The sequence below is a fragment of the Theobroma umbraticum genome, unplaced genomic scaffold (genome assembly GCF_002168275.2).
Source record: "Theobroma umbraticum cultivar Fairchild unplaced genomic scaffold, ASM216827v3 scaffold_67.0, whole genome shotgun sequence".
Classification (NCBI taxonomy): Eukaryota; Viridiplantae; Streptophyta; class Magnoliopsida; order Malvales; family Malvaceae; genus Theobroma; species Theobroma umbraticum.
In genome coordinates this window covers 8,784,439-8,810,160 of record NW_018397262.1, presented here as the reverse complement: position 1 = coordinate 8,810,160, position 25,722 = coordinate 8,784,439, and the positions used below count along the sequence as shown (strand labels likewise).

The following is a 25,722-nucleotide window of genomic DNA, read 5'->3' as shown; positions in this document are numbered from 1 at the left end:
GCTTTTACTCTTCCATTTGGCGGGTACGAGTCCATAAAAGGACACGTAGTGCTGGATTCAGGTTCAGTTTGCATGAAGTTGCCAATGAGACACAGAGAAAACAACTCCCACCATTTTCAATTAATGTGTCAGTGCTTCCTAATTACAAATAAGTTGTTGAGGTAGCTACAAATAGATGCCTTGCAAGAAATCATATTTTGCTTCTCAGAGTGACAAAATCAGAAATGGACTCGCCCTTGAAGGCATGAACTTAAAAGATTGGAGATCGATGCAAAACAAAACATGAGAACCGAATAACAAATCGATGTGTTCAACTAATCTTCCGAATATCCTTAGAAGACTCTATAGCTATCAGGATGTCTTTGCAACCTGAGGCAGCGTCTTCAGAAGGGACATTGATGGCCTCCTCACGGTGTGATTGAGCAGGAGCATGAGTGTTAAAAGGGTCAAAGCCCCTGCCTGATGTGCAGTGCCAAGTGAAACAGGCACATATGATAGAAGTGTTGATACACCTAAGGTTACCTACAAGAATGAAAAATAAAATATAAAGAGTTAATATTGTGAACTGTTCATGAAAAGAAATACTGGAATTGGGACTGACCAGTTTTGTTTAAATGAAAGGGAGTTAAAAACCATGGGGCAAACAATCACCTGCAGAGCAGCCATGCCCAGTGTGCTTCCAACCAAAGATCGAATGGCCGGATGGATGTCCAACTTTCTGGATGACCACCACAAAGCACTGATAGAGATTAAAGTGGTAGTCGCAAGGATACGGTGGTCAAGCTGTCAAAACAAAAACATATATGATCTGTTATTGAAATAGTTTTTCACATTATTGTTAAGATATCAGTTATCAGGAGGGACAATATCCTTTTAAAACTGAAATTTTATGCATAATCATTAAGTTTTAGCTGAGCATGAAACAATTGATGTAAAAATGAACAAGAGGAACAATATCAAATTTTATGTGACAATTCATTCCCGCTTTACAATTATATACGTTTCAACAGTTTATCCTGTATAAATTAACTGATGCCTGCATTTAATTCTATTCCTTTTTCTAAGAAATCATAAGAGCACCTAATGAAATCACCTGGAAGATGACGAAGCTCACTTGCTTATATACTCCAAGAGGTAACATTAGAGAAGACAAATTACCTGCACTGTCGATGTATTCTCAAAGAAGTTGCGTATAAGTGGTTTCAACTCGAATACATCATCGGGAATCCATACATCTCCCATCTTTGGAAAAGTATTGTATGCACGGCCCTGAAAATTAAGGCATACACAGACTGCACCTCAGCAAGGATCACAAAGATTTACAAGGTTATTGTGAAAGAAGGGGTACAAAAAATGAATTGCAAATAGCTACATACAGCATCATTTCCTGCAACAAATGCTCCCGAGACCACAGTAATGCCTACAATGAGGCTTACTGGAATTGCGAGCCTCTTGACTTTGGCAGCCCCTTGAACCCAGGCTAATGATTCAGCAGGAGGTTCAGGCATTACAACAGAAAGGGCGGTCCAGAACAAGCCACTGTAAATGACAAATGCAGAAGTAAGATGAGCAGCAAGACGGTAAGGGCTCACTCGGGGCTCAACATATTCAGAAGGTGGCTCCTGTAGGAAGAAATCATCTATGCAGTGAATAATAGGAAGAAGCTAAGGAAGGAGAAGATCAAAATAGGAAGAAGCTAGTTGCTTTTCACCTCTAAACCACTTTTGACCATCCACCAACCAATTAGACCCTGACCAGCACCAAGAGCAAAAAGAGCAGAGAGTCTTAGTCCAAGGCGCAGGGTAATATATCCCTTCCGAAGAAAATATGAGAATGGCAAAGCAAACATGACACCTAGGGCTCTCCCCCACATTCGATGTGCATATTCCATCCAGTATATAAATTTAAAATCCTCAATACTCATCCCTTTGTTTACTCTGCATAGAAATGTTTATTAAACATATAATAGCAGTGATAACAACAATTAATTCTAGCAAGCAATGATGGTAAAATCTAAGTTATGAGTACAAGTTTAGCTAAGGCTGCAAAGCACAAATATTAAGAACTGAAGCTACGATTATTGCAGCAAATATAGGTCATATTTTTGCTCATACCGCTTATATTCTGGTGACTGCTTGTATTTCTCAAACTCTTGTTGCCACTCCTCATCTGATAGAGGAGGAAGTCTCCCAGTGAATTTCCAGTCAGTCATTGAAAGACCAGATCGAGTCAGTCGTGTGATACCACCTAGGACCACCATACTAAAGACCCAGGCAGCAGAACCAAAGAGCCATATGCCCACCATCTTCTGAGCACGCGGGCCTGCAGTTACTAGTAATTTGAATCCCTCCTTTTCTGTGGCAACAGAGGCCAAAGTGGACATATTCCTGAAAGATGGCACATGATGTCCCTGTAACAGTAAGAGAAGTTCCTTTTAATCACATTCACATAACACTTGGAGCATATCACCATTGTCCTTTTAGATAATTTTGCAGAAAATCCACAGAAGAAACAACTTTCTTCAATTGAATATTAAAACTGGACTCTGAAACACCATTTTCACCTTCAAATACTTATGGTGGATAATAAAATGACAAATGTAGCCTCTCCATGTCCGCAGCAAAGCTAAACACTCCGCAAGTGACAAGAATGCTTAAAATCCCTAGCTGTTCTCAGTTGTGTAATTCTTTAAATCAGAACCAGGGAATGCATCTTCAAATGATAGAATGAGTCAAAGAATATGCTGTCACCTAATTCAGATTTTGGTTCTAGGATGACCGTTCCCAATTTAAATGAATTCCCATCATTCATCCCAGACTTCAACAGCTTTATTCAAACAAATGGTCCAAATCACTTGGTTTCCACCAAGACCATAATATATCAGTATCAGAGTAGACATAAGAACAAACTTTCATTTGCTCAACAATAAAATTTAACTCTTTGACTATAAACAACGAAAGAAATACAAGAAAGACAATTATCAATCCAATCCCATCCCTTTTCAAGAAGAAAAAGCTACCTGCAATTGCTCCGTCCAAAATCTAAATAAAAGAGAAATCAAGACAAAGGGATACCCATTTCAACAAATCGAATAAAGAATCGAAATTGAGAACGAAAAGAACCTTAGGCAGAGATCGAAAGCCATGAGAGCAGCTCCTTGCGACTGCACTAGCAGTCCAAGCAGAAGCAGAAGAAGAAGACGACGTAAAAACACGAGAGGAAGACGTTCCCTTGAGATTGGACGTTAAGCTATTGAGTACAGATTGGTTCCTCTTCAGAATCGAAGCAACCACTCTGCTCTGAAACATTTCCTGCAACCCTCTCTCTCGCTGACTCTTAAGTCTTAAAACCTGTGGGTTTAGGGAGGTTTTTCGACAAAGCTGGTAAAGCTTGTCCTTTTAGTACTGGGTTTGGAGGATCCGTATCTGTTTTGTTGGTTCAGAACGGGTTGTCGGGTTGGCGGGTAATTTGGGTTGGTGGGTGCTACTTGTATCCAATGCTATTCCTAATATACGATTTCCTAAAGGTCAAAACTTGATTTATAACACTATAATCTTTGACCAATTTGTATCATGTCATATTGGGATTTCAATCATGTTTAAGATTTCTACCTCTTCCTTGAATTTTTTTTCTTTTTAATCTCTAACCAGATGATGAAAATGCTGAATATTTGGACATCTGGAATAGCAACAAGAGCTTCATTTTCATTTCTTTTCCTTTGTATCAACCCAAAGATCAGCTCTTCATGCCTAGAATCAGCATAAAAATGTTTTGGTTTCTTTAGATTGTTTAGTTTAAGTGTTAGAGATTAGAAGTTGGATTGTCAATTTGCAGTAGATGCACAGCTGCAGCCTAAATGCACCAACCAGCTTTACTTTTATTAGACTTTCAATTCAATTGATATCATTTTTCCTTTACATGCCATCGATATCTGGATGGAGCAGCCAAGGCCTATTTTTGCTGCAACAGAGTTCACGCCCCTTGCCTCAGATTCTCCTAGGAAATGCCGATGCAGAGTCTTCTGTAATATTCAGACTCCTTTTCCTCTCCGGTTTCGGGGAACCAGTTGTTGATCAGCGAGTGTGCTTGAATGAGGAAAGAAAGAAGTAGCTCTATATATTTCTGATTACTACAAAATGATCTTGGTGAAACCAGCATGATCTAAGAGAATACATGCAGAGAATAGCTACATGCATTGCCTCCTTATTCCTTGCTATGAATCTGAACCTTTTACACCATGACCAACTCAATGACAACCTGCCTTTGTTTCCTTCTAAGACGTGGGCCCCTCCAAGTGCAAATGACTTTCTAACCTCCTACTAGTGCAGAGCAAAGAATAAGGCTCATCACAACTCAATGTTAATGCTCCAAAGATACAACTCTTCCTCCGGAACTCTCAAAGACAGGGTCACTAAACCAGATCCATCTTCATATTCAAAACCTACTTCTTCTGAGTCAACTGTTACTCTCTTTGGTTGAGTCGATGAATAGGCTCCGAACAGGCCACACCCTCGAACCTTCATATCAATGTTTGCACTTGTCCCGGATTGGTATCTTAATTCCTTGATGGCTCCTCCGGAATTAAACATCTCGATTAGACCAATGGCAGCAAATTTAGACCCATTGGTTAATATCTTTGCAGGTATCACTGTGAAGACTTCATATTCTCGTGCCTTCAAAGTTATTGGCATGGTTGCATTGTTTGGAAGGTAGATCAGTTCTCCTGCATTTGGAATCAGAGAAAGTTTTTCTTCAGGAAAGCTGAAACATTTTGATAAACTATGTCTATATCTAAGTCATGCATAATTTTGTGACTAGCTGTCAAAGAAAATAGAATTAACATGATTGACATACCACCAAGATGGGAATATATGACAGAATCTCCATTCCATCCATCATCAGCTACTTCAGGCAAATAATCAACATCTCTGGCCCTGATATATCCTGTAATTGTGCCAGGTTGTAGGTCATGGATAATATTGGTCTTCCCAACTTTACACCACCCTGCTCCCTGGCAGTTGAAGATCCCAATGACTCCATTGAACTCATTCAGATTCCAAATCTTTAGAAGGCTGCAGCAGATACCCAGAGTACCATGAGCATAAAATCTTTTCTGTTTGATGCATTCCATCCAGGATCAAGAATCAAATCAAATATACTATTTTCGTTCCTTTTCTCACCTTTTACCATCTCTGGCTGGATCTCTGAACAAGCAATCCCTTGTAGGTCTTCCTGGAAGTTTTGCTCTCAATATTGAACCATCAGGAAGTACAAGCTTCCTGAGTAGTTTAAAGTCGTGTTGCCCAGGTTTGTCACTGTAATCATAGACCACTCAATATGAGAGATCATATGTTAAATTTGCTGCTGTCAAGCCATAAGTAACACTAAAATGTACCTGACATAGATAGCACATCCTCCAACAGCACGAGCTGCTCCGTGGTATTCTGCCATTGGGTGCAGGCTCTGTCACCAAAATAATTCCTGTGTTAACATTGACAATTCAACAAAGTACCTACCAAATACTAGAAATAGACAAAATCTGCTAACTTACATGAAACATATCCCAATCTGGTTGCATAAATTCCCCAAGAAAAACAGTATTGTATGCAACTGAGGCAATGTGAATTGTGTGGGATGCCGGGTCTCTTGGCCAGAAATCATCTGATGCCCTAATAACAGCTGTTCGTTTTGCACTGCACAAATATATCATAGGTCAGTCCAGTTCAGAATCTCTGATAGCTTTATTAGTAGACAGGCTGAATTCTTCCGGACATGAAAGATGAATTTTACCTGTACAAACCATCTGTGTTATGACTCATACAAGAGATTATGTCATTTTCACGGAAGTTCCTTGGCGATTGATGCCTCTAAAGCCTGATGGTATTTTCTAGCAAGTTTCACTCTTCCACCATGGCCTGCCCCAAGAGTTTCAAGGATGTTCTGAACATCAACTTTGACTCCATCGATACCAGCTGATGCAAGGTATGAGTGAAGTTCATTATAGAAGTTAAAAACTTTTTCAGGGTTAACAAGGCCAAGGCCATTCTTAATTATGCTGTCCAAAGCTTGATCAGGCTCATTTGACTGAACTCCAGGAGATGAAATAGGGTAAGCCAATTTGGATTCATAGTGTTCCATTTCGGTAACACCTGGCCTAACACCTCCCCAGTACCCTGTTATCGCATGCCAAACATATGCATATTTCAAAGCATGTTTCTCTTTAATTTCAGTGACAATGTGGCGAAGCCCCAAGGTGGGATCCTCTACCCTGTGACCCTCTTTGCCACCTTTCTGAAACTTATGGTTCTCTTTAATATGTGTCAATCTGTTTGCGAAGCTGGAAGACAAGAAAGCCGAAACAGCAAGACCTTTTTTAGGCTATGGAAGGAAGAATATCAAAGCATTATAACAGAATTCTGGTTTAACTGCTTACTTGGCTGCATTATCAGCTCTGAATTCAGTTCCAGTCAGATCCATGCCAACAGATTGCCACCCATCATCAATAATAACAAACTTTGGAGGAATCCCACCTTTCTCTAAGCTGAAAGAGTTACTAGTTAATCGCCTACCTATGATGCCTAAACAATATATTCGATGAACAGCACCCTAGCAAGAAGAAACTACCTCGCCAATCCTTCCTTTAAACTCTCAGAAGTGACATTGGTGTAGAAAGCATCCCATGTACACCAACCAAACCAGTTTAGCATGTCTGGCATCTGAACAATGAAGAACGAACACAATTATAATTTTATATAATAGGCAAATGCAGGAATGGAGATCACACAACTCTAACTCCAGCAACAGGATATTAGTTCCACGAAAGACTTACCTTCTTTCTCTCACGATGAGAAAAGGTCTGTAAATGTTTTTCCACAGACCTGCATACATTTTCCAATACAACTTAGCTAATAATTCCATTGTTAGACATGGGACAATGTGGTCCAGGAAAAATCAGATGATGAAACTTGAAGAAAGATCTGCTGAAGAGTAAATCTGCAGTCATGGAGGAGCAGCCAATTCATGAAGAATTATGTTATAAATGATGTTATGATCAGCAAGAGACTTACTTCACTGCATTGGTGATGACATCAAATGGATCTGATCCAGCTGCCACAAAAACCAAATGGCTCCCCTCAAACTCATCAACAGCAGGATCTCCTGCAATGCAGAAATAATCCCGTGAGTACACTAAGGAAAACCAAAATGTTTAACAAAATTTGAATTGATGTCTTGTTTCTCATCCTACCACTTTCCAAGCAAATCTCCAACTCATTTCTTTCATTGCCTTGAAGAACAGCCCTGAAATCCCCTTCAAGAATGGGTAAAAACACGACATATGCAGCAGATTTGTCTTCATTTTCCATGTCAAAATGAGAGCCATCACGTGCCTCGACGATTAAAAACTGGGTTTCAAAGGGGATGTCTTGACCACAAGTTCCCATCCTCTGTGTCATCCACCACATTTAATCGGAAACACACATAAAACGCAATCCCCTGCAGAAGAACCAATATATATTAGCATATTGAAAGCAAAACGAGCAACAGAATCTAACAATGCCAACTACCAGATTATCAAAAGACCGATTTACGAACAACTAGAGAACGACCTAGAGATTCTGCATAGGACAAAAACAGCTTGAACACGCATCGTATCATTAAATCATAATCTTGTCTGACAGCGAAAACCAATAATTCTTCTGTACTGCCATAGGTCGATTGCTCACATAAAATCAAACAGAAGATTGAGAAGAAAAAGGAAGATGTGAGGAAGACTTACTCAAGCTTGCCAACGGGAAAGACCCTGCGGCTTCCCATCTGATCTGAAACAACTCCAATGAAAGCTCCATTAGCCAACGCACCACCAGAGGCTGGAGTCACCACGATGTTGTCAGGAACATCATACAGAATGCAGTCCCCCAACACCATTAATTTCCCATCATCACTCACAGAAATTCCAGCCCCCACAGTCATCTTCTTCTTCCTTTTTTAACCAGCAAAAAACAAGAACAACTCAATCAAAAGAACAAACTTTCCTCTCCAACAACAGAACAACACCGACCCCAGATGCAACTATGCTTCAGAAAGCATCCCCAAAGACAATGTGCAAGTACCACAACATCAAAAGACAGATAAGGGGCCTTTATGATCTGGGGGGCTATTTATAGTCCCAGGAAGGATGATGATTAATGGTGCTGAACTCAACTGAAGAATCAAATAAATGTTTTAGTATGTCATGGAAGGAGTTGCAAACTCGCTTTTTTGAGTTATTGTTCCCGCGGGAATCAGATTGAGATTTGGACCAACTTTGCCATGTTGTCATGTCTCATATGTACGGTACCTTATGATAAAGGTTTTCACTTTCGAGTCTGGACCATGTCAATATTGCATGTGACTCTTCCGTCCCACCAAGCCCATCCCTTTATCAATCATCTCCGTTGGATTCCATCTGCACCGAGCCATCATTGGTTTCTACTAAAGAACAATTTGTTCCATGAAGCATCTGATTAATCCTCGGAAATATCTCATAGCAGTACTTTGTGGCTTCCCGAGGCCGTAACTGTTGACCGCATCATTCAACGTGGGGAAACCTGATGGATACACAGGCAATGAAACCACGTGCACTATTCCACGTGGCAGAATCCTTGTGGCTAGAGACCTAATTCTTTGCCGTAAAAAACCGATAGCTTTGCCAGATATGGACAGGGTGGTGAGAGGTTGTCTGAGGTTGCCAGCTACTATATAACATGCTTGCAAGGATTGACGTGTATCCAACGAGGAGTTTCTTCCAAAGAAATGAATTAGGGATTTGAAAAAGTAAGAAGAAAGGCATATACGTGTGGCCACGTTGGTTACATGCAAAACACAGCTCAGTTTCGACTTGGCATTCCCATCAGTACATGCAATTGCAATTTGTGGCTACCCAACTCCAACTCGATGGCCACATCATTTGGATATTGAATGCTAAAAATCAATTACTAGCTTAACGATAATAAATACTTGCTGGGATTTCCAGTTCAGGATCATACACCATGTTTTTAATTTCATGAGCTCTGTCATGAAACAGACAGCAAGTTATTACTATTATTTATTTCACAAATTCAATGATTAATTACGTTTTTTTAATACGGATATAGGATTATATAAACTCTTTTAATAACAAAATACATCAAATTCCCCCAAAAGGCTTTGAAGCCTAGAAATTGAATAATCAAGGACTTGTTAGATATTGAATATTTATGAGCAGGGCTTAGTTTGGTTTTCTAAACGCAGGCTGCTATGACTGCCAGGTCCAACCGAAATTGTTCAGGTCAATCGAGATTTCCCATTTTTCTCGTCTCTGTCCAACCAATCATTGAAGTTTACTGTTAATATTAGTGATTAACTGCTATACTTTATACAAAAATATCTTCAACAGGAGAATGATATATATATATTTTATCTTCCAACTTCAGTGTGCACTCCTTCTGCTTTTCAGTCAGAGACTGCACCAGCCATATCTAATATCCAAAGTTTAAGAACTAAAGAATGGAAGAAAAGGGGAAAGTTTTTTTTTTAATGATAAATTCATTCCAGAAAAGAAAAATGATTCAAGGAACGTGGACAGATAGAAAGTGTGGAGTGGCTGCCAACAAAAAAAGGCATGTGACGGTTGTTAGCCGTCCAATATAAAGGGTGATGTATTATTTTCATGACTGTGACTGCCACTGCAGGCGGCAGCTTTTCTTGAAAACCTACTCTGCAATTTGTTGCATAGGGTTGGTATCACTGAGTTCATATAATTATATCACCATATGTTCTTACGGGTTCATGCCAATTGTGCCATGTGCGGGATGCATGCTGAGATAAGATTTCCTTGTTACACAAAGTACAAAGCCTGCCTAAAAGCTATGTTGTACAAATTATTGGAGTAGATTTTTTCAGGGAATGCAGCCAAAGTTGAATTGAGGAAATGGGGTAATAAAGTAATATGAGAACGGAGTAGTTGTAATGTAGGTTAACTTTTCTGTTGACTGCCATGGCAAAGGTTTCTGTATCAGAAATATACCATGTCATGGACGAGCATTGCAGCGGGAGAAACATTGTGGAGCCACTTGAAATTTGCCCCATTTACAGTCTTTTGGCAATCCTCCAGGATTCATTTAACATATATTTTGTAGATGAGAATGACCATTATCTATTATTATGCAATCTGTTGATCTTTACACAACCCTTTTGCTGTTGATTGAGCCTGGGACTAGCTACACAAAGAATATGATACTAATTCAATAAATGGAAGTCGCAAGTTCCAAATCTTCCTTCCCTGATTATTAAAAAAGTTTTCAGTTTTAATTTGTTCCATCTAATGATTCCGAATGGAAGTTGGAAAGAGAAAAGGAAAGCCTAAAGAATTCATATAGGAGACACAATTGTATAATTTTATATGCTAAATCTATCAGAGAATCTAGTCGATCAGTCCAAATCTTTTCAAAGAAGACAAAGAAAACACACATGGAGCAGGTTTTCTTTCAACAGATTAAACTAATAAAGATTTTGTCTCTAACCTGATCCACATATGCATATGCTTAATTAGTAATAAAATCGGCCTGCACCTAAATGTCTTCCCCCATTTGAAAAATGCATTCGTGGCTGATACCACTCAAGGCTTCGAACCTATGATTCAAAGTAAATTACTTGGTTCAGCCACTTACATCAAGATGCTAGCAAAATCACTTTGTTCCGATCCATTTAATTGGTATTATATCAGTCCCAACTCCCAAGGCAATCTGCATTCTGCATGCAGTCACCAGTTATATTATAATAAACAGAAAGAAACAAGTGATCCCAACCTCCTCGGCAAAGTTAAGGCAGCTTTGGGTTTACATTTTTGATCAGGTATCTTAACAAAGAAGATTAAGCCCCAGCCCCGGGCTCCAGTTAGCATTGAATATGATCGATGGGTAGCAGTCTTCACATAGATTTATATTCCTTTTTGGACACATATTCAGAGATAATCAGGATAAATTTTTGGAATGACTTGTTGCAATTAATGCACCTATAGCAAGGAAATCTGTAATATATCTCTTTCTTCTCTCTTTTTCTCTCTGCTTTTTCTCCTTCTTACTGCTAGTAAGATCTATAAACAACACTAGACGATGCAAAAGGATAATGAAGGTGTTGTACATATCAAAGGTGGTTCAAGTTACTTGCAAAATTATAGATTGTAGAGCCCATTGTCTTTGTTATGACTAAAAACACCTTATTCCGCCGGAGCGAAGAAACTGCTGAGATTTCAGCCGAGGCATTATGCAACTTACATATTTGGTTGTCCTTTCGATTTTGTTTTCATATTTTGCATACAAGTGGAAGATTCGAAGTTTGATTCCATGATTGATATGACGCACTTGTACAAGTTGTCATTACTGTTTGATCTTAGAAGTAATGTATTTTCTTGTTCAGGGAAAAGGTTATGTAAAATGCTTATAAGTTATCAGTCTTTACCACATAATGGAAAGTTGCAGATGGTTATAAGCAAGATGTTGAAATATGGTTTCATCTTACTGCCAAGCTGATTCAAAGGCTGAAGGTTACAGGAAATTCATTGCTGCGAAAGAAAAGTAGTTTATGTCTGTTTATCTTTATCTGCTTGACCTGCTATCTTTTTTACTTTGTTTATCAGTAATATTTTTCTTCCAAATACTGTGTCATTTTACCTGTGTCGCCATAGGCTTGTGTGGCTGTCTTGGGAATCTAAGCACATCTCCTTATGCAATATTCTCTTATATGTTTCTAGAGAACCAGGGGTCCTTAGCTGGTTTAACAAGTTTTTCTTATTTCTCTCTCATGTAACCACATGTAAATACCGTTCTTTTATTTTTTAGCAAAGTAAGGCAAAAGTGCACCGTTTCGTGCTTATCATTTTTCTTCTTCTTGCACGTTTAGCTATCTTTTGTTCTTCTGTTCATCAAATTTTCCAAATTACTATGTTATCTTCAACATGGTATCAGAGTCGATCGATGGGTCTTTAAGGGTTATCTTTCTTTTCCTTTCATCTTCATCTTGCTACCTGATCTTTTTTCTGCTTGATTTTTTATTCATGGCTACAGTTAGATTCAATACCTCAGCTCCACCAGTTTTTAATGGTGAAAACTATGCTATCTGATCAGTAAAAATAAAATCTTATCTCAAAGCTTTTTGTTTATGGAAAGTAGTGGAGACTAGAGAGGACCTTGTTTAACGGCATACCAATGCCACTCTTGCTCAAATTCGAAAGTTTGAAGAGAACAAAGCAAAAAGGTATAAAGCTTTGTCCTGCTTACAATCTGCTGTTTCTGATGGGATTTTCTCTAGGATTATGCATTTAGATAGTCCTAAGGAGGTGTGGGATCACTTGAAGGATGAGTTCTTTGGTAGTAATAAGACTAGGCAAATTCAATCTTTAAATTTGTCTAGACAATTTAAGATGTTAAGGATGGAGGGTGATGAAACTATTAGGGAGTTTTCTGGGAAAATGATGAGTTTGGTGAATCAATTAAGATTGTTAGGAAAGATAGTGACAGAGGAAAGGTTGGTGCACAAAATGTTGGTTAGCCTTCGAGAAACGTATGAATCTAAGATTTCTTCTTTAAAGGACTCTAGGGACATTGATCAGATTACTTTAAAAGAACTGGTAAATGCTTTGGAGGGTCTTGAACAGATAAGGGCTTATAGGCAGAAGAGTGTGGTTGAAAGTGCTTTGATAGCACAATCTAAGAATTTTAAAGTCAGTAGTAGTAGTGGAAAGAAGAATGAGACTGAGAGAAAAGACAAGGATAAGAAAATTATTGATAGAAAAACTGGAAAACAAAAGTAGAAGTATCAACCTTATCCTCACTGCAAAAAGACCACAAATTTGGCAAAGTATCACTAGTATAGGCCTAATGTGAAATGTAGGGCCTGTAACCAAAGGTTCCAAGACAAATGAGAAAGCTGCAGTTGCTGAGCAAGTAAAAAAGGTTGAAGAAGTCTTGTTTATGGCTCAGGTTATAGGTGAAACAACTAAGAAATCTAAGTGGTTAATTGACAGTGCCTATTCAAATCATCTCATTGGTGATGAGAGCCAATTTACCACACTTGACAGGAGTTATAGGGCAAGGGTGGAGATTGGGAATGGATCTTTCTTAAAGATTGTTGGTGTTGGAACAGTTGCTGTAGAAACTAAGTTGGGTAGCAAGTATATTTCAAATGTATATCTTGTTCTAGAGGCTAGTCAGAACTTGCTTAATGTTGGTCAGTTAACTGAGAGCAATTATGTCTTATTGTTCAAGGACAAGCACTGCATAGTGTCTGACTCTAATGGTGATATGGTATTTACAGTTCAAATGAGGAATAAGTGCTATCTTATTGACTAGAAGAACATTGAACAGAAGGCATATATGAGTACTGTTGATGAGTCAGAGCTGTGGCACAAGTGGTTAGGACATGTTAACTACAACTCCTTGAGTTATATGGCATCCCAAGAGTTGGTTGAGGGTTTGCTAGAAGTTACAAAGCATGAACAGTTATGTGATACATGTCAAGTAGGGAAGCAAAGCAAGACTGCATTTTCAAAAGAGATGAGGTGGAAGGCTATTGACAAGTTGCAGCTTATTCACTCTGATTTGGGAGGACCTATGAAAACGGAATCACTTGGTGGCAGTAGGTACTACTTATTGTTCATAGATGATGTTACTACATTCTGTTGGTTGTATTTTTTAAAATATAAGTCTGAAGCTTTCAAGAGTTTTGTGAAGTTTAGAAAGTTAGTTGAGAATTAGGCAAATACTTCAATTAAAATCCGTAAAACTGATAATAGGAGGGAATTTACTATTGTTGAGTTTGAAGAGTATTTGGTTCAGCTTGGTATTATTCATCAACTTACTATTACCTATAGCCCTCAACAAAATGGGGTAGCAGAAAGGAAGAACAAGACTCTCATGGAAATGGCTAGGTGTCTTTTTTTTCAAAAGAAGTTACCAAAAGCTTTTTGGGCAGAGGCTATTAACATAGCCAATTATTTGCTACATATGACTCCTACAAGAGCTGTAAGTGGTAAAACCCCTTATGAGAGTTGGTTTAACTACAAACCATCAATTAGTCATTTGAAGATCTTTGGCATTATATGCTATGCAAAGGTTCTAGACAACAGAAGAACTAAATTAGATGAAAAGAGTGTTGTAGCCATTCATATTGGTTACAGTGAAGTTACCAAGTGTTATAAGTTGTACAATGTGGAGACTAAGATGTTTTTTATGAGCAGGGATGTGAGAATTGATGAAAGCTCTATGTGGGACTGGTAGAATTTACTTGTGACAAGTTCTGACAGATATATTCATAATCTTAATGTTGTTTAAAGTGAAGCTGAATCAAAAGAAGATTTAGAAGATGAAAAACTTGCAGTGAAAGGCACAAGGTCCTTACAAGATATCTATGATAAGTGTAATGTGTTAGTGTGTGAACCTACTGACTATAAAGAGGCAGCAAAAGACAATAGATGGATGCAAGCTATGAAACATGAAATGCAAATGATCAAGAAAAATGGTACCTGGTTATTAGTCGACAAACCAATAGATCAGCATGTGATTGGTACAAAGTGGTTCTACAAGACCAAGCTCAATGCTGACAGAACTGTGAATAAGTTTAAAGTAAGATTAGTGGTGAAATGATACTCTCAGATTTATGGTGTTGATTTCTAGGAGACTTTTGCCCCAGTGGTAAGACATGATACTATAAGATTGTTGACTGCTTTAGCTGCTCGAGAAGGGTGGAAGATCTGGCATTTAGATGTAAAATTAGCATTTTTAAATGGCTATCTTACTAAAGGTATTTACATTCATCAGCCGGAAGGGTTTATCAAGCCAAGAATAGAGGGTCAAGTCTGCAAATTAGTGAAGGCTTTATATGAACTGAAACAAGCCCCAAAGGCTTGGCACGATAGAATCGACTCATTTCTTATTGCAGAAGGGTTTTAGAGAAGTCAGAATGAGCCTACTCTATATGTGTGTAGCCAAGTAGATTTAGTAAAGGTAATTATATCCTTGTATGTTGATGACTTGCTGCTGATTGGTTCACATGGTAGTTTTTTGACTATTTTTAAGCTCAAGTTGATGGAAGAGTTTGAAATATCTGATTTAGGGGAGATGCATTATTTCTTGGGATTGTAATTTATACAAAAAACAGAAACCATTTGTATTCATCAGAGTAAATATGCAACTGAATTATTGAAGAGGTTTCAGATGGAAAACTATAAAGCTGTTGAGACTCCTTTTGCTTCCAATAGCAAGCTAAGTATGGATGATAAGGCTTCTGAGGCTATATGTTCGAATTACGTATCATAGGAAGTCTACTATACTTGACTGCATCAAGACCAGACTTGATGTATTCTACAAGCTTGTTGTCTAGATTTATGCAGAAACCTTCTCAAAATCACTATTTTGCAGCAAAGAGGGTTCTGAGGTATATTAAAGGGACAATAGACTATGGTTTGAGATTTGAGAAGGATAGAAGCAGTGAATGGATTGGTTTCTGTGACAGTGACTGGGCAGGGAGCTTGGATGATTCTAAAAGCGTAGGAGGCCATTGTTTTTCTTTTGGAAGTGCTGTTTTCTCTTGAAACTCTAGGAAACAGGAGGTGGTTGCACAATCCTCAATTGAAGTAAAATATATTTCAGCTGCTATAGCTGCAAATCAAGCTATCTGGATCAGGAAAATGATGGAAGATTTGGGGTTTAAGCAGAAGTTAGGAACACCATTGATGATTGATAATCAATCGGCAATATCCATTTCTAAAAATCCAGTGCATCATAGCAGGACAAAGCGCATAAAGGTTAAGTTTCATTTTATCAGAGAAGCCATTAAGGAATAAGAAATTTTAGTTTTACATTATGGCACATCTGAACAGGTAGCTAATATATTTACCAAAAGTCTGAACAAGGAGAAATTTACTTATATAAGAGATTTGTTGGGGATCAGCAAGTTGAAAACCAAGGAGGTGTGTTGAGATATGGCTTCGCCTTGCTGCCAAGCTGATTCAAAGGTTGAAGGTTACAGGAAATTCATAGCTACAGAAAGAAGGGTAGTTTATGTCAGTTTATCTTTATTTGCTTTACCTGGTATCTATTTTACTCTGTTTATCAGTAATATTTTTCTTTTAAACACACTGTCATTTTACTTGCGTAGCCGTTTGGCCTGTCTGGCTGTCTTGGGAATCTAAGCACATCTCCCTATGCAATATTCTATCATATGTTTCTGGAGAACCAAGTGTCCTTAGCTGGTTTAAAAAGTTTTTCTTATTTCTCTCTCATGTAACCACATATAAATACCGTTCTTTTGTTTTTTAGAAAAGTAAGGCAAAAGTGCATGGTTTTGTGCTTATCGTTTTTCTTCTTCTTTCACGTTTAGCTATCTTTTGTTCTTTTGTTCATCAATTTTTCTAGATTACTCTGTTCTCTTCAACACAAGCAATGGAGAAGGATAATATATATTAAGATATTTGCAAGTTGAAAACTATATACCATAATCGAAATTCAGAATTAGAATACGACTAATACAACTGATATTAGTGATATACCAATCCAACAAACTGAAAAGAACTCACCTCAACCGAAAAGCAACGGAGAATATGTGTAATATAGAGGATGCAAACAACTCAAAAAAGTCCACAACAATATATACAATGATCATAGAATCCATACCACCGGGATTGAGAAATCTCCTTTCTTGTCAAGAACTTCTTTTGCCAAACTGTCCATGGAAGAAACTAACCTTGGAAGTTGGCACATACCCAACCTATTAACAGTTGTTTAAAATTGTTAGACAAAGATCTTGAATTTGAAAAAAAAAAAAAAAACAACAATTGTTTTGTTAGAACTATTAAAACTCACCCAAGAGCATTAGCTGTATTATTTTCTTCCTCTGCTTCTGTGGATTTTCCGTTGGATAACATATTTTTGTTGACCTCTCTCAATGATCTTAACCAACCACCATGGTTTTCCAGTTGTGAACACAATGTATCCCATGCTCAATCCCAAAACCAACCCACATCCATACCCCATCAATATAGAAAATTTCCAATTCACAGCATCACTGTCTTCATCAAAATTTGTTGGTTGTGGCTCCAAATTCTGCTCATCATTACAGTTTTTTGATAAAGGGAGTCCACATAAACCCAAGTTTCCGATGTAGGAATCATTTGTGAAAGTATCAAATTGTTTGCCTCGAGGAATGAGTCCCATGAGATTATTCCCAGAAAGATTTAATACTGCTAAGAATATAAGGTTTACTAATTGTGCTGGAATTTTTCCTTCAAGCTTGTTCAATGAGAGATCTAATGATTCAAGCATTGACAAGTTCCCTAACACTGAAGGGATAGGACCCTTTAAACTATTGTAAGAAAGATTGAGGACTATAAGTGAATGAAGTTCCCCAAGTATCTCAGGTATCTGTCCATTAAATTGATTATTTGAAAAATCAATAATGGTCAAGGTGGTTAAGATTCTCTCGAGGTGTATCTCCAACCCTTTTGTTGTAATATATAAAGGTTGATAAAATAAACCGTCTCGAGTAGACAGAGCAAATATCATGTACTTTGAGTGACTTTTGCTTTTGCTTTCACTTCTCATAGCATGCAGATTTTCAAAAAATTTCATTGGCAAGTGACCATTGAAGTCATTGCCAGAGAGATCAATGATTCGCAAACAAGAGAAGGAAAATCTACCTTCAAAGTCGTCAATGTGACCATAGAATCTGTTATTCCGCAAGATAAGAACTTGTAGCTTCAAATTTCCTAACCAATTCGGAAAGGTGCCGTTTAAATTGTTGTTCCCTACATTTAAAATTTCCAATTCCGAGCAATTGATCAAAGAGCGTGGTAATGACCCATCTAGCTGGTTGTGATTGACGGAAAAACTTCTCATTGAACAACCTTCATGAAAATTTCCAGGTATTTTACCATGAAAATTATTCATGCTTAGATCCATGAATTCCATAGAGTTGCTTAAGTTACCAAGACATTCTGGAATAACTCCATGAAAATTATTGTTGAACAAAATGAGAGAATTTAGTGAACTCATATTGCAAACTGATGAAGGGATTTCTCCAATTAAATGATTGAGCGAAACGCCTAAGCAGCGTAATGAAGGTTGTAGAGCTGGAACTCGACCTTGGAGCAAATTTGAATAAAGATCAGAAATTTGAATATTCTTAGGAAAAAGTTGCCCTATAAAAATGTAAGCAAATGATTTCTAGCTCAAAAAATGATGCTTTTGCTTACCCTTACACAGCATCTATCCACTTGCTAGTGCTTGGTCGCACGAGGAGGTATTCATATAACAACTTATATTGAGAAAGTTTTAATGGAGCTTAATAATTTTGTTGAATAAACCATGGTAAAACAAATTCTTCCCCCTAGAGTTTCTTTTTTTTTTTATTTTTATTTAACACATGATTTTTCCATTCGATTCTAAGCTAACGGGTAAAAACCCTCTACTAATTACAAAGTTGATGGTTAAAGTATTAACTTGGCACATGATTTCTTCTTTCTACAATCTCTTGTTCCATTTTTACTTTCAATTTGAATGCGTAATTAATTACAATACGTAACCTTTTGATTGTTTAATTTTTTATTTTTATAATGACGAATGAGAATATTATGTAAATGATTAAAAAGACCTCTAACATGCACAATTGGATAAGGAGGAAAATAAAAATTACCTATCAAGTTGTTATCGCCCAAGCGTAGAATCTCAAGAAAAGGCAAACTTCCGATGATTGATGGAATTTCACCTGAGAAATTGAGTTCACCTCTTATAAATCAAAATTTTCCTACTATGATTCATTACAATAAATAGGCCACTTTTCTTTGTTGAGCACTAATTAAGGGAGTACTTCATTCAGCATTTTTTTCCTTTACAAAATTAACTTATGACAAAAGAAATGTGTTTTTTTTTTTAAAATGTAAAGAAGAAAAATGTTAAAGAATACTTTATATACTTTTTAAGTGATATATATAAAAAGATTTTTGTAATCAATATATTATCTTTTCTTGAATTTGGTATGAATAGTACATTAATATGTAAAAACATTTTTCATAATTTTTTCCTTCATGGAGATCTAACGAATCTGGTAAATTCGAAAATAATTAATAAAGTCATTTTTCCATGAGTTTTGTCACACACTTATACTAAATTTGAAATTTAAATCTCTTCTTTTGAATTCAAGTTTTCAAGTTCAACTTAAATGAAAAATAAAATCATAAATCTGAACTCATTAATAAAAATAAATTGCCAACTAATCATTTTAATTTGTCTAAAGGAAGACCCATATTAAGCATACCTGTTAGGTTGTTACCAAAGAGACGCAACTCTCTTAATCCAGTCAAATTCTTGATTTCCAGAGGCACATTTCCTTCCAAGGAATTGTTGAATACATTTAAAATTTGTAACTCTTGGCGCTCGAATAAGGTCGATGGAAGTTGACCTACAATGAAATTATTAGTGTTGAAATCAATATTTGCAATAATTTTGTTTTTCACTTGCAATAAAAATATATTGATCTTAAGTATTGAAGGTAGAAATTTATATGCTAGGAGAGCTATATTCCTTTTTATATATAGTTAACCATGATTAAGGTTGCATTTAAGGTGAGACAAATTAAGAAAGAAACAACGCAATTAATCATTTTGCACTAAGTTTAAGAAACCACAAGTCCCACAATCTCCTTTCTTCAATTCTTGTCAAGATCCCATTTACCAATATGTGAGAAATTGGGCTCTCTTGGAATATCCTTATTGGAACATACCAAATCCGGTAACAAAATCATTTTTTTAAAACTTATCAAATTAAGCAATTCAGATCTTCGTATTAAGTTTTAATCTTTCCATCTTGAATGTAAACAGGGATTTCTGTTATACGGATATTTGCATGTACCGACCCGATAACATAGAAGTTAGGTACTTTATATTTAGTTATAGAAGAGGTTTGATATGGTTTTTAATACTCGACTCAGGTTTAAGTAAGTTTTGGGTATCACTTTTAAGATACTACGCACACACACACATACATATTAATATTATATATAATATTTTAAAAATTTATAATTTCTGGGTCCTCTTTACTTTCAACACAGCCTTTGTCATCTTAATCAACTTCCCTTTTTTGTAAACTAATAAATAAAAAATTAAATTTTTTAATGATTTTTAATTACTTAACTTATTGTTTTAGTTATTTAATTAGGTATTTAACAGATTCAGGGTATTTAATAGATAGTACTATATTATTAGGATTCGATTTTGGATAGTGTTGTACGATTTTATTTGAGTTTTAATAGAGTTTGGATACCTTTTATATTAAATAGATTCAGGATTGGATAACTTAAACTTAAAAAGAACAGGTACCCTCCACTTCTATGGATTTAAGACAACAGCATAATATAAAGATCTTGAACAAAGAACCCACAACTGAAGCAACTAAAAGAATAGCAGCAACAAGTATAACATCAAGAAAAACGATACTTCTACTCAATTGCCCTTGCACAGCATCTAGCCACTTGCAAGTGCTTGATTGCATCAGGGAGTATCCATACCACAACTTATATTGAGAAAATTTTAATGGAACTTAATAATTTTTCTAGATAAATTATTAAAAACAAGCTGTTTTCTGCTGAGCCAAAATAAAAAAAAGTTTTTTATTTTTGTGTAATTAACACTTGATTTTTTCCATTTGAGTCCAATCTAACAGATGTAAGCCCTCCAGTAATTAAAAAGTTGATGGTTAAAATGCTAACTTGACACATAACTTCTTCTTTTTACTGTCTCTCGTTCCACTTTTATTATTTTCAATTGTGAATATGAAATTAATTACAATACTTAACCCTTTGATTGGTTGGTTTTATATTTTTATATTGATGAATGAGAAAATTATTTAAGCATTTAAAAAGATCTTTTATATGCACAAATTCGATAAAAGGAGAAGAAAAATTACCTGCCAATTTGTTACAGCACCAATTAAGTTCCTCAAAAAAGGTAAGCTTTCCATTGTTGATGGAATTTCTCATAAGAAATTGAGTTCACCTCTTAGAAGTCAAAATTTTCCTTCTAAAATTTGTTGCAATAAATAGGCTACTTTTCTTTGTTGAGCACTAATTAAGGGACTACTTTATTTAACTTCTTTTTGTCTTTGAGAAGGAAAATGTTTAAATACTTTTCAAGGTAATATTTATAGAAATATTTTGGTAATTAATATATTGTTTTTTCTTGAATTTGGTAAAAATAGCACATTAATATGTAAAAACATTTTTTCCAAACAAAAACTTAACTAACCTTAACAAGTGCTTATAGGAACCTCTTGACTAAACCTTTTCTTTCCTTTAATGCGTAACCAATCCACGTAAAAGTATAAATTTTCAATCCAAGTTATTTTCTTATCAATTTTTCTTAATGGAGATCTAGCAAATCCAATGAATTAAGAAAGTCATTATTTCATGAGTTTTATCACTCACATTTATATTACATTTGAAATTTATATCTCTTCTTTTAAATTTGAATTTTCAAGTTCAACCTAAATAAGAATTAGAATCATAAATCTGAACTCAGGAATAACAACAAATTGCCAACCAATCGTTTTAATCTGTCTAAAAGAGGGCACACATTAAGCATACCTTTTAGGTTGTTATCATTGAGGTGCAACGCTATTAATCTAGTCAAATTCCCAATCTCTCGAGGCACACTTCCTTCCAAGCCATTGTGAGATAAATATATATATTCTAACTCTTGGCACTTGAATAGAGCTGATGGAATTTGACCTACAATGAAATTAGTATGGAAATCAATATTTGCAATAAAAATATTTTGATCTTAAGGATTATTAGTATGGAATTTCTATGCAGAGAGCTTTCCATAAAGTTAAAATATCTTTTCCATTGTTAAGGTTATAATCAAGTGCATGCTGTGAGCTTTCTAGGCAAGAATTTACTCTTTTTACAATTAACTCAATGATTTGATTTCTTTTACGTATTGAGTAATAATGAAAATTAAACAACATTAATATCTGAATATTTTCCTACTAAGATTGTTGGAATAAATAGGCCAATTTTCTTTGTTGAGCACTAACTAAGAAACTACTTTATTCAACTTCTTTTTTTCCTTAGAGAAGTTGTGTTTTTTCCAATGTAAAGAAGGGAAATGTTAAAAAGCACCTTTAAATACTTGTTGAGGTACTTAATGCATTGTAATTAATATAGAAAGACCTTGTTGAAAGACTTTTGTAATTAATATATTGTCTTTTCTTAAATTTGGAAAGAATAGTACATTAATATATATGTAAAACCATTTTTTCAAATAAAAATTCAGCTAACCCTAACAAGTGTTTATAGACACCTATTAGCTAAATCTTTTTTTTTCTTGCATAGCTAATTAACATAAAAGTATAAATTTCCAATTCAAGTTATTTTTTCATGATTTTTTTCTTTATCTAACAAATTCGGTGAATTTAAAAATAGTTAAGAAAGTCATATTTTCATGAATTTTATCACTCACACATATTCTAAATTTGAAATTTAAATATCTTATTCTAACTTCAAGTTTTCAACCGCGATTTAAATGAAAACTAAAATCATGAATCTAAACTAACGGATAAAAATAAATTATCAATTAATCATTTTAATTTGTTTAAAGAAAGGCCCACATTACTTTAATTTCATGAGTTTTGTCATGAAACAGACAGCAAATTATTACTACTATTCGTATCACAAATTCTTTAGCTCAATTAAAATTTCCTTGTTCTCTTGTCTCTCTCCAACCGATCATTTTACTGTTAATATTAATGATTAGTGGCTCACTTTAAACTTTAAACAAAAAATATCTTCAACAGGAGAATGATTTTTTTTTCTTTTAATCTTCAAACTTCAGTATGCATTCCATCATAATACTTTTATTATTTTCGATTATGAATGTGACTTAACCTTTTGATTGGTTGGTTTTGCATATTTATATTAATTAATGAGAAAATTGTTTAAATATTTAAAAGATCTCTATATGCACAAATTCGATAAAAATGAGAAGAAAGATTACCGGTCAATTTGTTATAGCACAAATCAAGTTTCTCAAGAAGAAGTAAGCTTCTGATTGATGATGGAATTTCTCATGAAAAATTAAGTTCTCCTCTTCCTTCTAAAATTTGTCGAGCACTAATTAAGGGACTACTTTGTTCCACTTCCTTCTTTTTTTTACTGAATTAACTTATGACGGAAAGGAGGAAACTGTTAAAGAGTATCTTCAAATACTTGTGAAGGTGATATTTATGGAAATGTTTTTGTAATTAATATATCGTCTTTCCTTGAATTTGGTAAGAATAGTACATTAATATGTAAAAACATTTTTTTCCAAATAAAAATTTAATCAACCTTAACAAGTGCTTATAAATCTTTTTTTTTCTTTAATGCATAACTAATGTATGTAAAAGTATAAATTTCCAATCCAAGTTATTTTTCTCATTAATTTTTTCTTAACAAGATCTAACAAATTCAGTGAATTTGAAAATAATTCAGAAAGTCATGATTTCATGAATTGAATCACTCACATTTATATTAAATTTGAAATTTAAATCTCTTCATTTAAATTTGAATTTTCAAGTTCAACTTAAATGAAAACTAGAATCATAAATCTTAGCACAATAATAAATAAAAACTGCAAACGAATCATTTTGATTTGGCTAAAAGAAAGCCCACATTAAGCATACCTGTGAGGGTGTTATTATCAAGATCCAAGTAGCTTAATCTTGTCAAATTCCCAATGTCTTGAGGCACACTTCCCTCCAAGGAATTGTTAGATGAAACAAAAAATTCCAACTCTTGGCACTTGAATAAACTAGTTGGAATTCTACCGGAAAGAAGGTTGTTTGCCAAATCCAGTGCTTGCAACATAGGAATTTGATCAAATAGAGCCGGTGAAAGTTGACCTACAATGAGATTATCAGTGTTAAAATCAATATTTGCAAAAAAGATATACTGATTGTCGAGCAAGTTGATTATTATGCAACCTGAAAGCCGATTATTGTGTAAATACAACCACTTCAAGTTGGAAAGATTTCCGATTGCTATAGGCCCCTTCAGATCATTTTCATACAAGATCAACTTCTCAAGGTTTGACAAAGAGCCCAAAGAAGAGGGGATAACACCAGAGAAATTGTTATCGTGTAGAAACAAGCTCTGAAGCTGAGTGAAAGAACCAAACCATGATGGGATTTCCCCACGAAAGTTGTTGTGACCAAAATTTATATATTCCATTGAAGACAAATTAGCTAATTCGATGGGCAATGATCCATGGAAATGATTAAATCTGATGTTAAGCCGAGACAGAAAAGATAGATTTCCCAAGTGAGATGGGATGGAGCCTACAAGACTCATGTTAGAAAGATCAAGAGTGGTAACCCTTTGATGATGGGATTCGCAAGTGACACCAATCCAGTTGCAAACAGAGGTAGCACTAGTCCAGTTGGTTGCCAACAAGTTTAGAGGGTCATGGGTGACACGGGCTTTTAGTGCAAGAAGAGCCAATTGGTCAGTGGTGGTGTTGGGTGATTCTGCTGACAAAGTAGCCACAGAGTTGTGCAACGCCACCACAAATACCACAAGAGGGAGGAGAAAGTCGATGTTTCCCATGAGGTTATATTTGTAGTTGACACAAATTAAGAAAGAAACAACTCAGTTAATTGGGTGAATCAATGTGTTGATTGATGCTCATTCTTTAAATACTAGTACGTGCATGTTTTGAAAGGTATGATTATGATTACGATTACGTGAAGCATTCCTAACCAAATTATGCGTTAAGTCCAAGGTGTTTGCATTGAAGAAAGTCAAGGTGAAGTTCCTGTTTGGTAGACTAGTAACAGAGACTTTTGTTGACTAATTCTACCATCTTTAAATATAGTCCATGCACGTGAGCTTATCAGGCAATAATTTACGTTTATGGTGTCAACAAATTCAACAAAATTTGACTGATTGGATGTGTATGAGTGATGGTGAGTGTTCCAGCTTTTAATAAAGTTTTATATATACTTAATTCATTTTCTTTTAAATTTTATTAATACTTTTTCTTTTATCAAATTCTATAGTAATACAACCTGCAAGAAATAATTCGAGGCCAATTGGTGCCCATTTCGTCAAATTGATGATGAAAAAGGGGAAAAAAGTGGAAAATATTTCAATTAATTGACTGTTTTTTTCATGTAACATCTATTATACAGTTTAATAGATAAAAAAATTAATAATTAAGTTAAATTCAAATTAAATTTTCAAGTTGAATTCACAATTTATTTTAATTTATGTAAATTTTTTGAAATTGATAAGGATGCTTGACTCAACCTCATGCGTAACTTTGACACATTCACCATAAGTACTGTTATTATTCTTTGGGGTTGAGTGGATGAATTTCAATCCAATTATCAGGCCACCGCTTCTAACGTTCAAGTCAATAGTTGTTGTTTGCTTAGATTCATATTTCAAATCCTTGATGAATTGAACATCTTGATTAGACCAATGGGAGTAAACTTAGCCCCGCCGGACAGTGCCTTACAATATCATCCGTTGATCTGTCAATGATTCTTAAATCTTCTTTATATTCTATTTTGTAAGAATCATGAAGCTGATGTAGTGAATGACGTGTATGATACATTGAAATCATTGATCAAGAAGGAAAATGTAACTGTGAACTGTTGAGGTTATCTGTTAGAATTG

At 35.4% G+C, this 25,722-nt stretch overlaps 4 protein-coding genes across 6 annotated transcripts; all 4 read right to left on the bottom strand.

Moving 5' to 3' along the window:
• Window positions 1-92: 92 nt before the first annotated feature.
• COX15 (cytochrome c oxidase 15) lies at window positions 93-3,676 on the bottom strand. The gene is made up of 7 exons (XM_021431953.2): window positions 3,123-3,676; window positions 2,115-2,410; window positions 1,712-1,937; window positions 1,377-1,622; window positions 1,159-1,269; window positions 652-783; window positions 93-522 (listed from the first exon to the last, which is right to left on the bottom strand). Exons 1-7 carry the CDS (start codon window positions 3,306-3,308, stop codon window positions 352-354), a joined length of 1,368 nt encoding a protein of 455 aa, XP_021287628.1. The 5' UTR covers window positions 3,309-3,676; the 3' UTR covers window positions 93-351.
• A 151-nt stretch (window positions 3,677-3,827) lies between these two features.
• Window positions 3,828-5,934, bottom strand: LOC149527063 (putative galactinol--sucrose galactosyltransferase 1). Of its 2 annotated transcripts, XM_089783990.1 has the most exons (6): window positions 5,791-5,934; window positions 5,552-5,693; window positions 5,396-5,463; window positions 5,181-5,315; window positions 4,855-5,072; window positions 3,828-4,723 (listed from the first exon to the last, which is right to left on the bottom strand). In XM_089783990.1, the coding sequence occupies exons 1-6, from the start codon at window positions 5,817-5,819 to the stop codon at window positions 4,347-4,349; spliced, it is 969 nt and encodes a 322-aa protein (XP_089640116.1). In that variant the 5' UTR covers window positions 5,820-5,934; the 3' UTR covers window positions 3,828-4,346. The 2 variants fall into 2 exon arrangements, with proteins under 2 accessions (XP_089640116.1, XP_089640115.1); XM_089783989.1 differs by lacking the exon at window positions 5,791-5,934.
• LOC110419070 (putative galactinol--sucrose galactosyltransferase 1) lies at window positions 5,839-7,494 on the bottom strand. Its single transcript, XM_021431947.2, has 6 exons — window positions 7,247-7,494; window positions 7,068-7,158; window positions 6,830-6,878; window positions 6,625-6,716; window positions 6,434-6,541; window positions 5,839-6,337 (listed from the first exon to the last, which is right to left on the bottom strand). Exons 1-6 carry the CDS (start codon window positions 7,461-7,463, stop codon window positions 5,839-5,841), a joined length of 1,056 nt encoding a protein of 351 aa, XP_021287622.2. The 5' UTR covers window positions 7,464-7,494.
• A 6,653-nt stretch (window positions 7,495-14,147) lies between these two features.
• Window positions 14,148-24,393, bottom strand: LOC110419067 (uncharacterized). Of its 2 annotated transcripts, XR_002445440.2 has the most exons (8): window positions 24,027-24,393; window positions 23,727-23,945; window positions 21,649-21,792; window positions 19,327-19,470; window positions 18,706-18,777; window positions 16,878-18,154; window positions 16,689-16,782; window positions 14,148-14,622 (listed from the first exon to the last, which is right to left on the bottom strand). XR_002445440.2 is itself a non-coding variant. In XM_021431944.2 (7 exons), exons 1-6 carry the CDS (start codon window positions 24,391-24,393, stop codon window positions 16,896-16,898), a joined length of 2,205 nt encoding a protein of 734 aa, XP_021287619.2. In that variant the 3' UTR covers window positions 16,651-16,782; window positions 16,878-16,895. The 2 variants fall into 2 exon arrangements, 1 of the variants encoding a protein (XP_021287619.2); XM_021431944.2 differs by lacking the exon at window positions 14,148-14,622 and having other exon boundaries at window positions 16,651-16,782.
• Between the last annotated feature and the right edge of the window lie 1,329 nt (window positions 24,394-25,722).

What these genes read in the sequence shown, in the direction of transcription:
- LOC149527063 (XM_089783990.1), bottom strand. Translation starts at nt 5,819, where the DNA reads ATGAGTCATAACACAGATGGTTTGTACAG. An exon ending in CAGATTGGGATATGTTTCAT is followed by an intron (nt 5,464 to 5,551) that starts GTAAGTTAGCAG and finishes TTTTGGTGACAG; the next exon opens with AGCCTGCACCCAATGGCAGA. An exon ending in CATATATTCCCATCTTGGTG is followed by an intron (nt 4,724 to 4,854) that starts GTATGTCAATCA and finishes TTCCAAATGCAG; the next exon opens with GAGAACTGATCTACCTTCCA.
- COX15 (XM_021431953.2), bottom strand. Translation starts at nt 3,308, where the DNA reads ATGTTTCAGAGCAGAGTGGTTGCTTCGATTCTGAAGAGGAACCAATCT. An exon ending in TTGTTGCAGGAAATGATGCT is followed by an intron (nt 1,270 to 1,376) that starts GTATGTAGCTAT and finishes CTTAATTTTCAG; the next exon opens with GGCCGTGCATACAATACTTT. An exon ending in AGAATACATCGACAGTGCAG is followed by an intron (nt 784 to 1,158) that starts GTAATTTGTCTT and finishes TTGTTTTGACAG; the next exon opens with CTTGACCACCGTATCCTTGC.
- LOC110419067 (XM_021431944.2), bottom strand. Translation starts at nt 24,393, where the DNA reads ATGAGTCTTGTAGGCTCCATCCCATCTCACTTGGGAAATCTATCTTTT. An exon ending in CAATGATAACAACCTAAAAG is followed by an intron (nt 19,471 to 21,648) that starts GTATGCTTAATG and finishes ATTTCATTGTAG; the next exon opens with GTCAACTTCCATCGACCTTA. An exon ending in GGGCGATAACAACTTGATAG is followed by an intron (nt 18,155 to 18,705) that starts GTAATTTTTATT and finishes ATTTGCTCCAAG; the next exon opens with GTCGAGTTCCAGCTCTACAA.
- LOC110419070 (XM_021431947.2), bottom strand. Translation starts at nt 7,463, where the DNA reads ATGTGGTGGATGACACAGAGGATGGGAACTTGTGGTCAAGACATCCCC. An exon ending in CTCATCGTGAGAGAAAGAAG is followed by an intron (nt 6,717 to 6,829) that starts GTAAGTCTTTCG and finishes TTCATTGTTCAG; the next exon opens with ATGCCAGACATGCTAAACTG. An exon ending in AGAGCTGATAATGCAGCCAA is followed by an intron (nt 6,338 to 6,433) that starts GTAAGCAGTTAA and finishes CTTGTCTTCCAG; the next exon opens with CTTCGCAAACAGATTGACAC.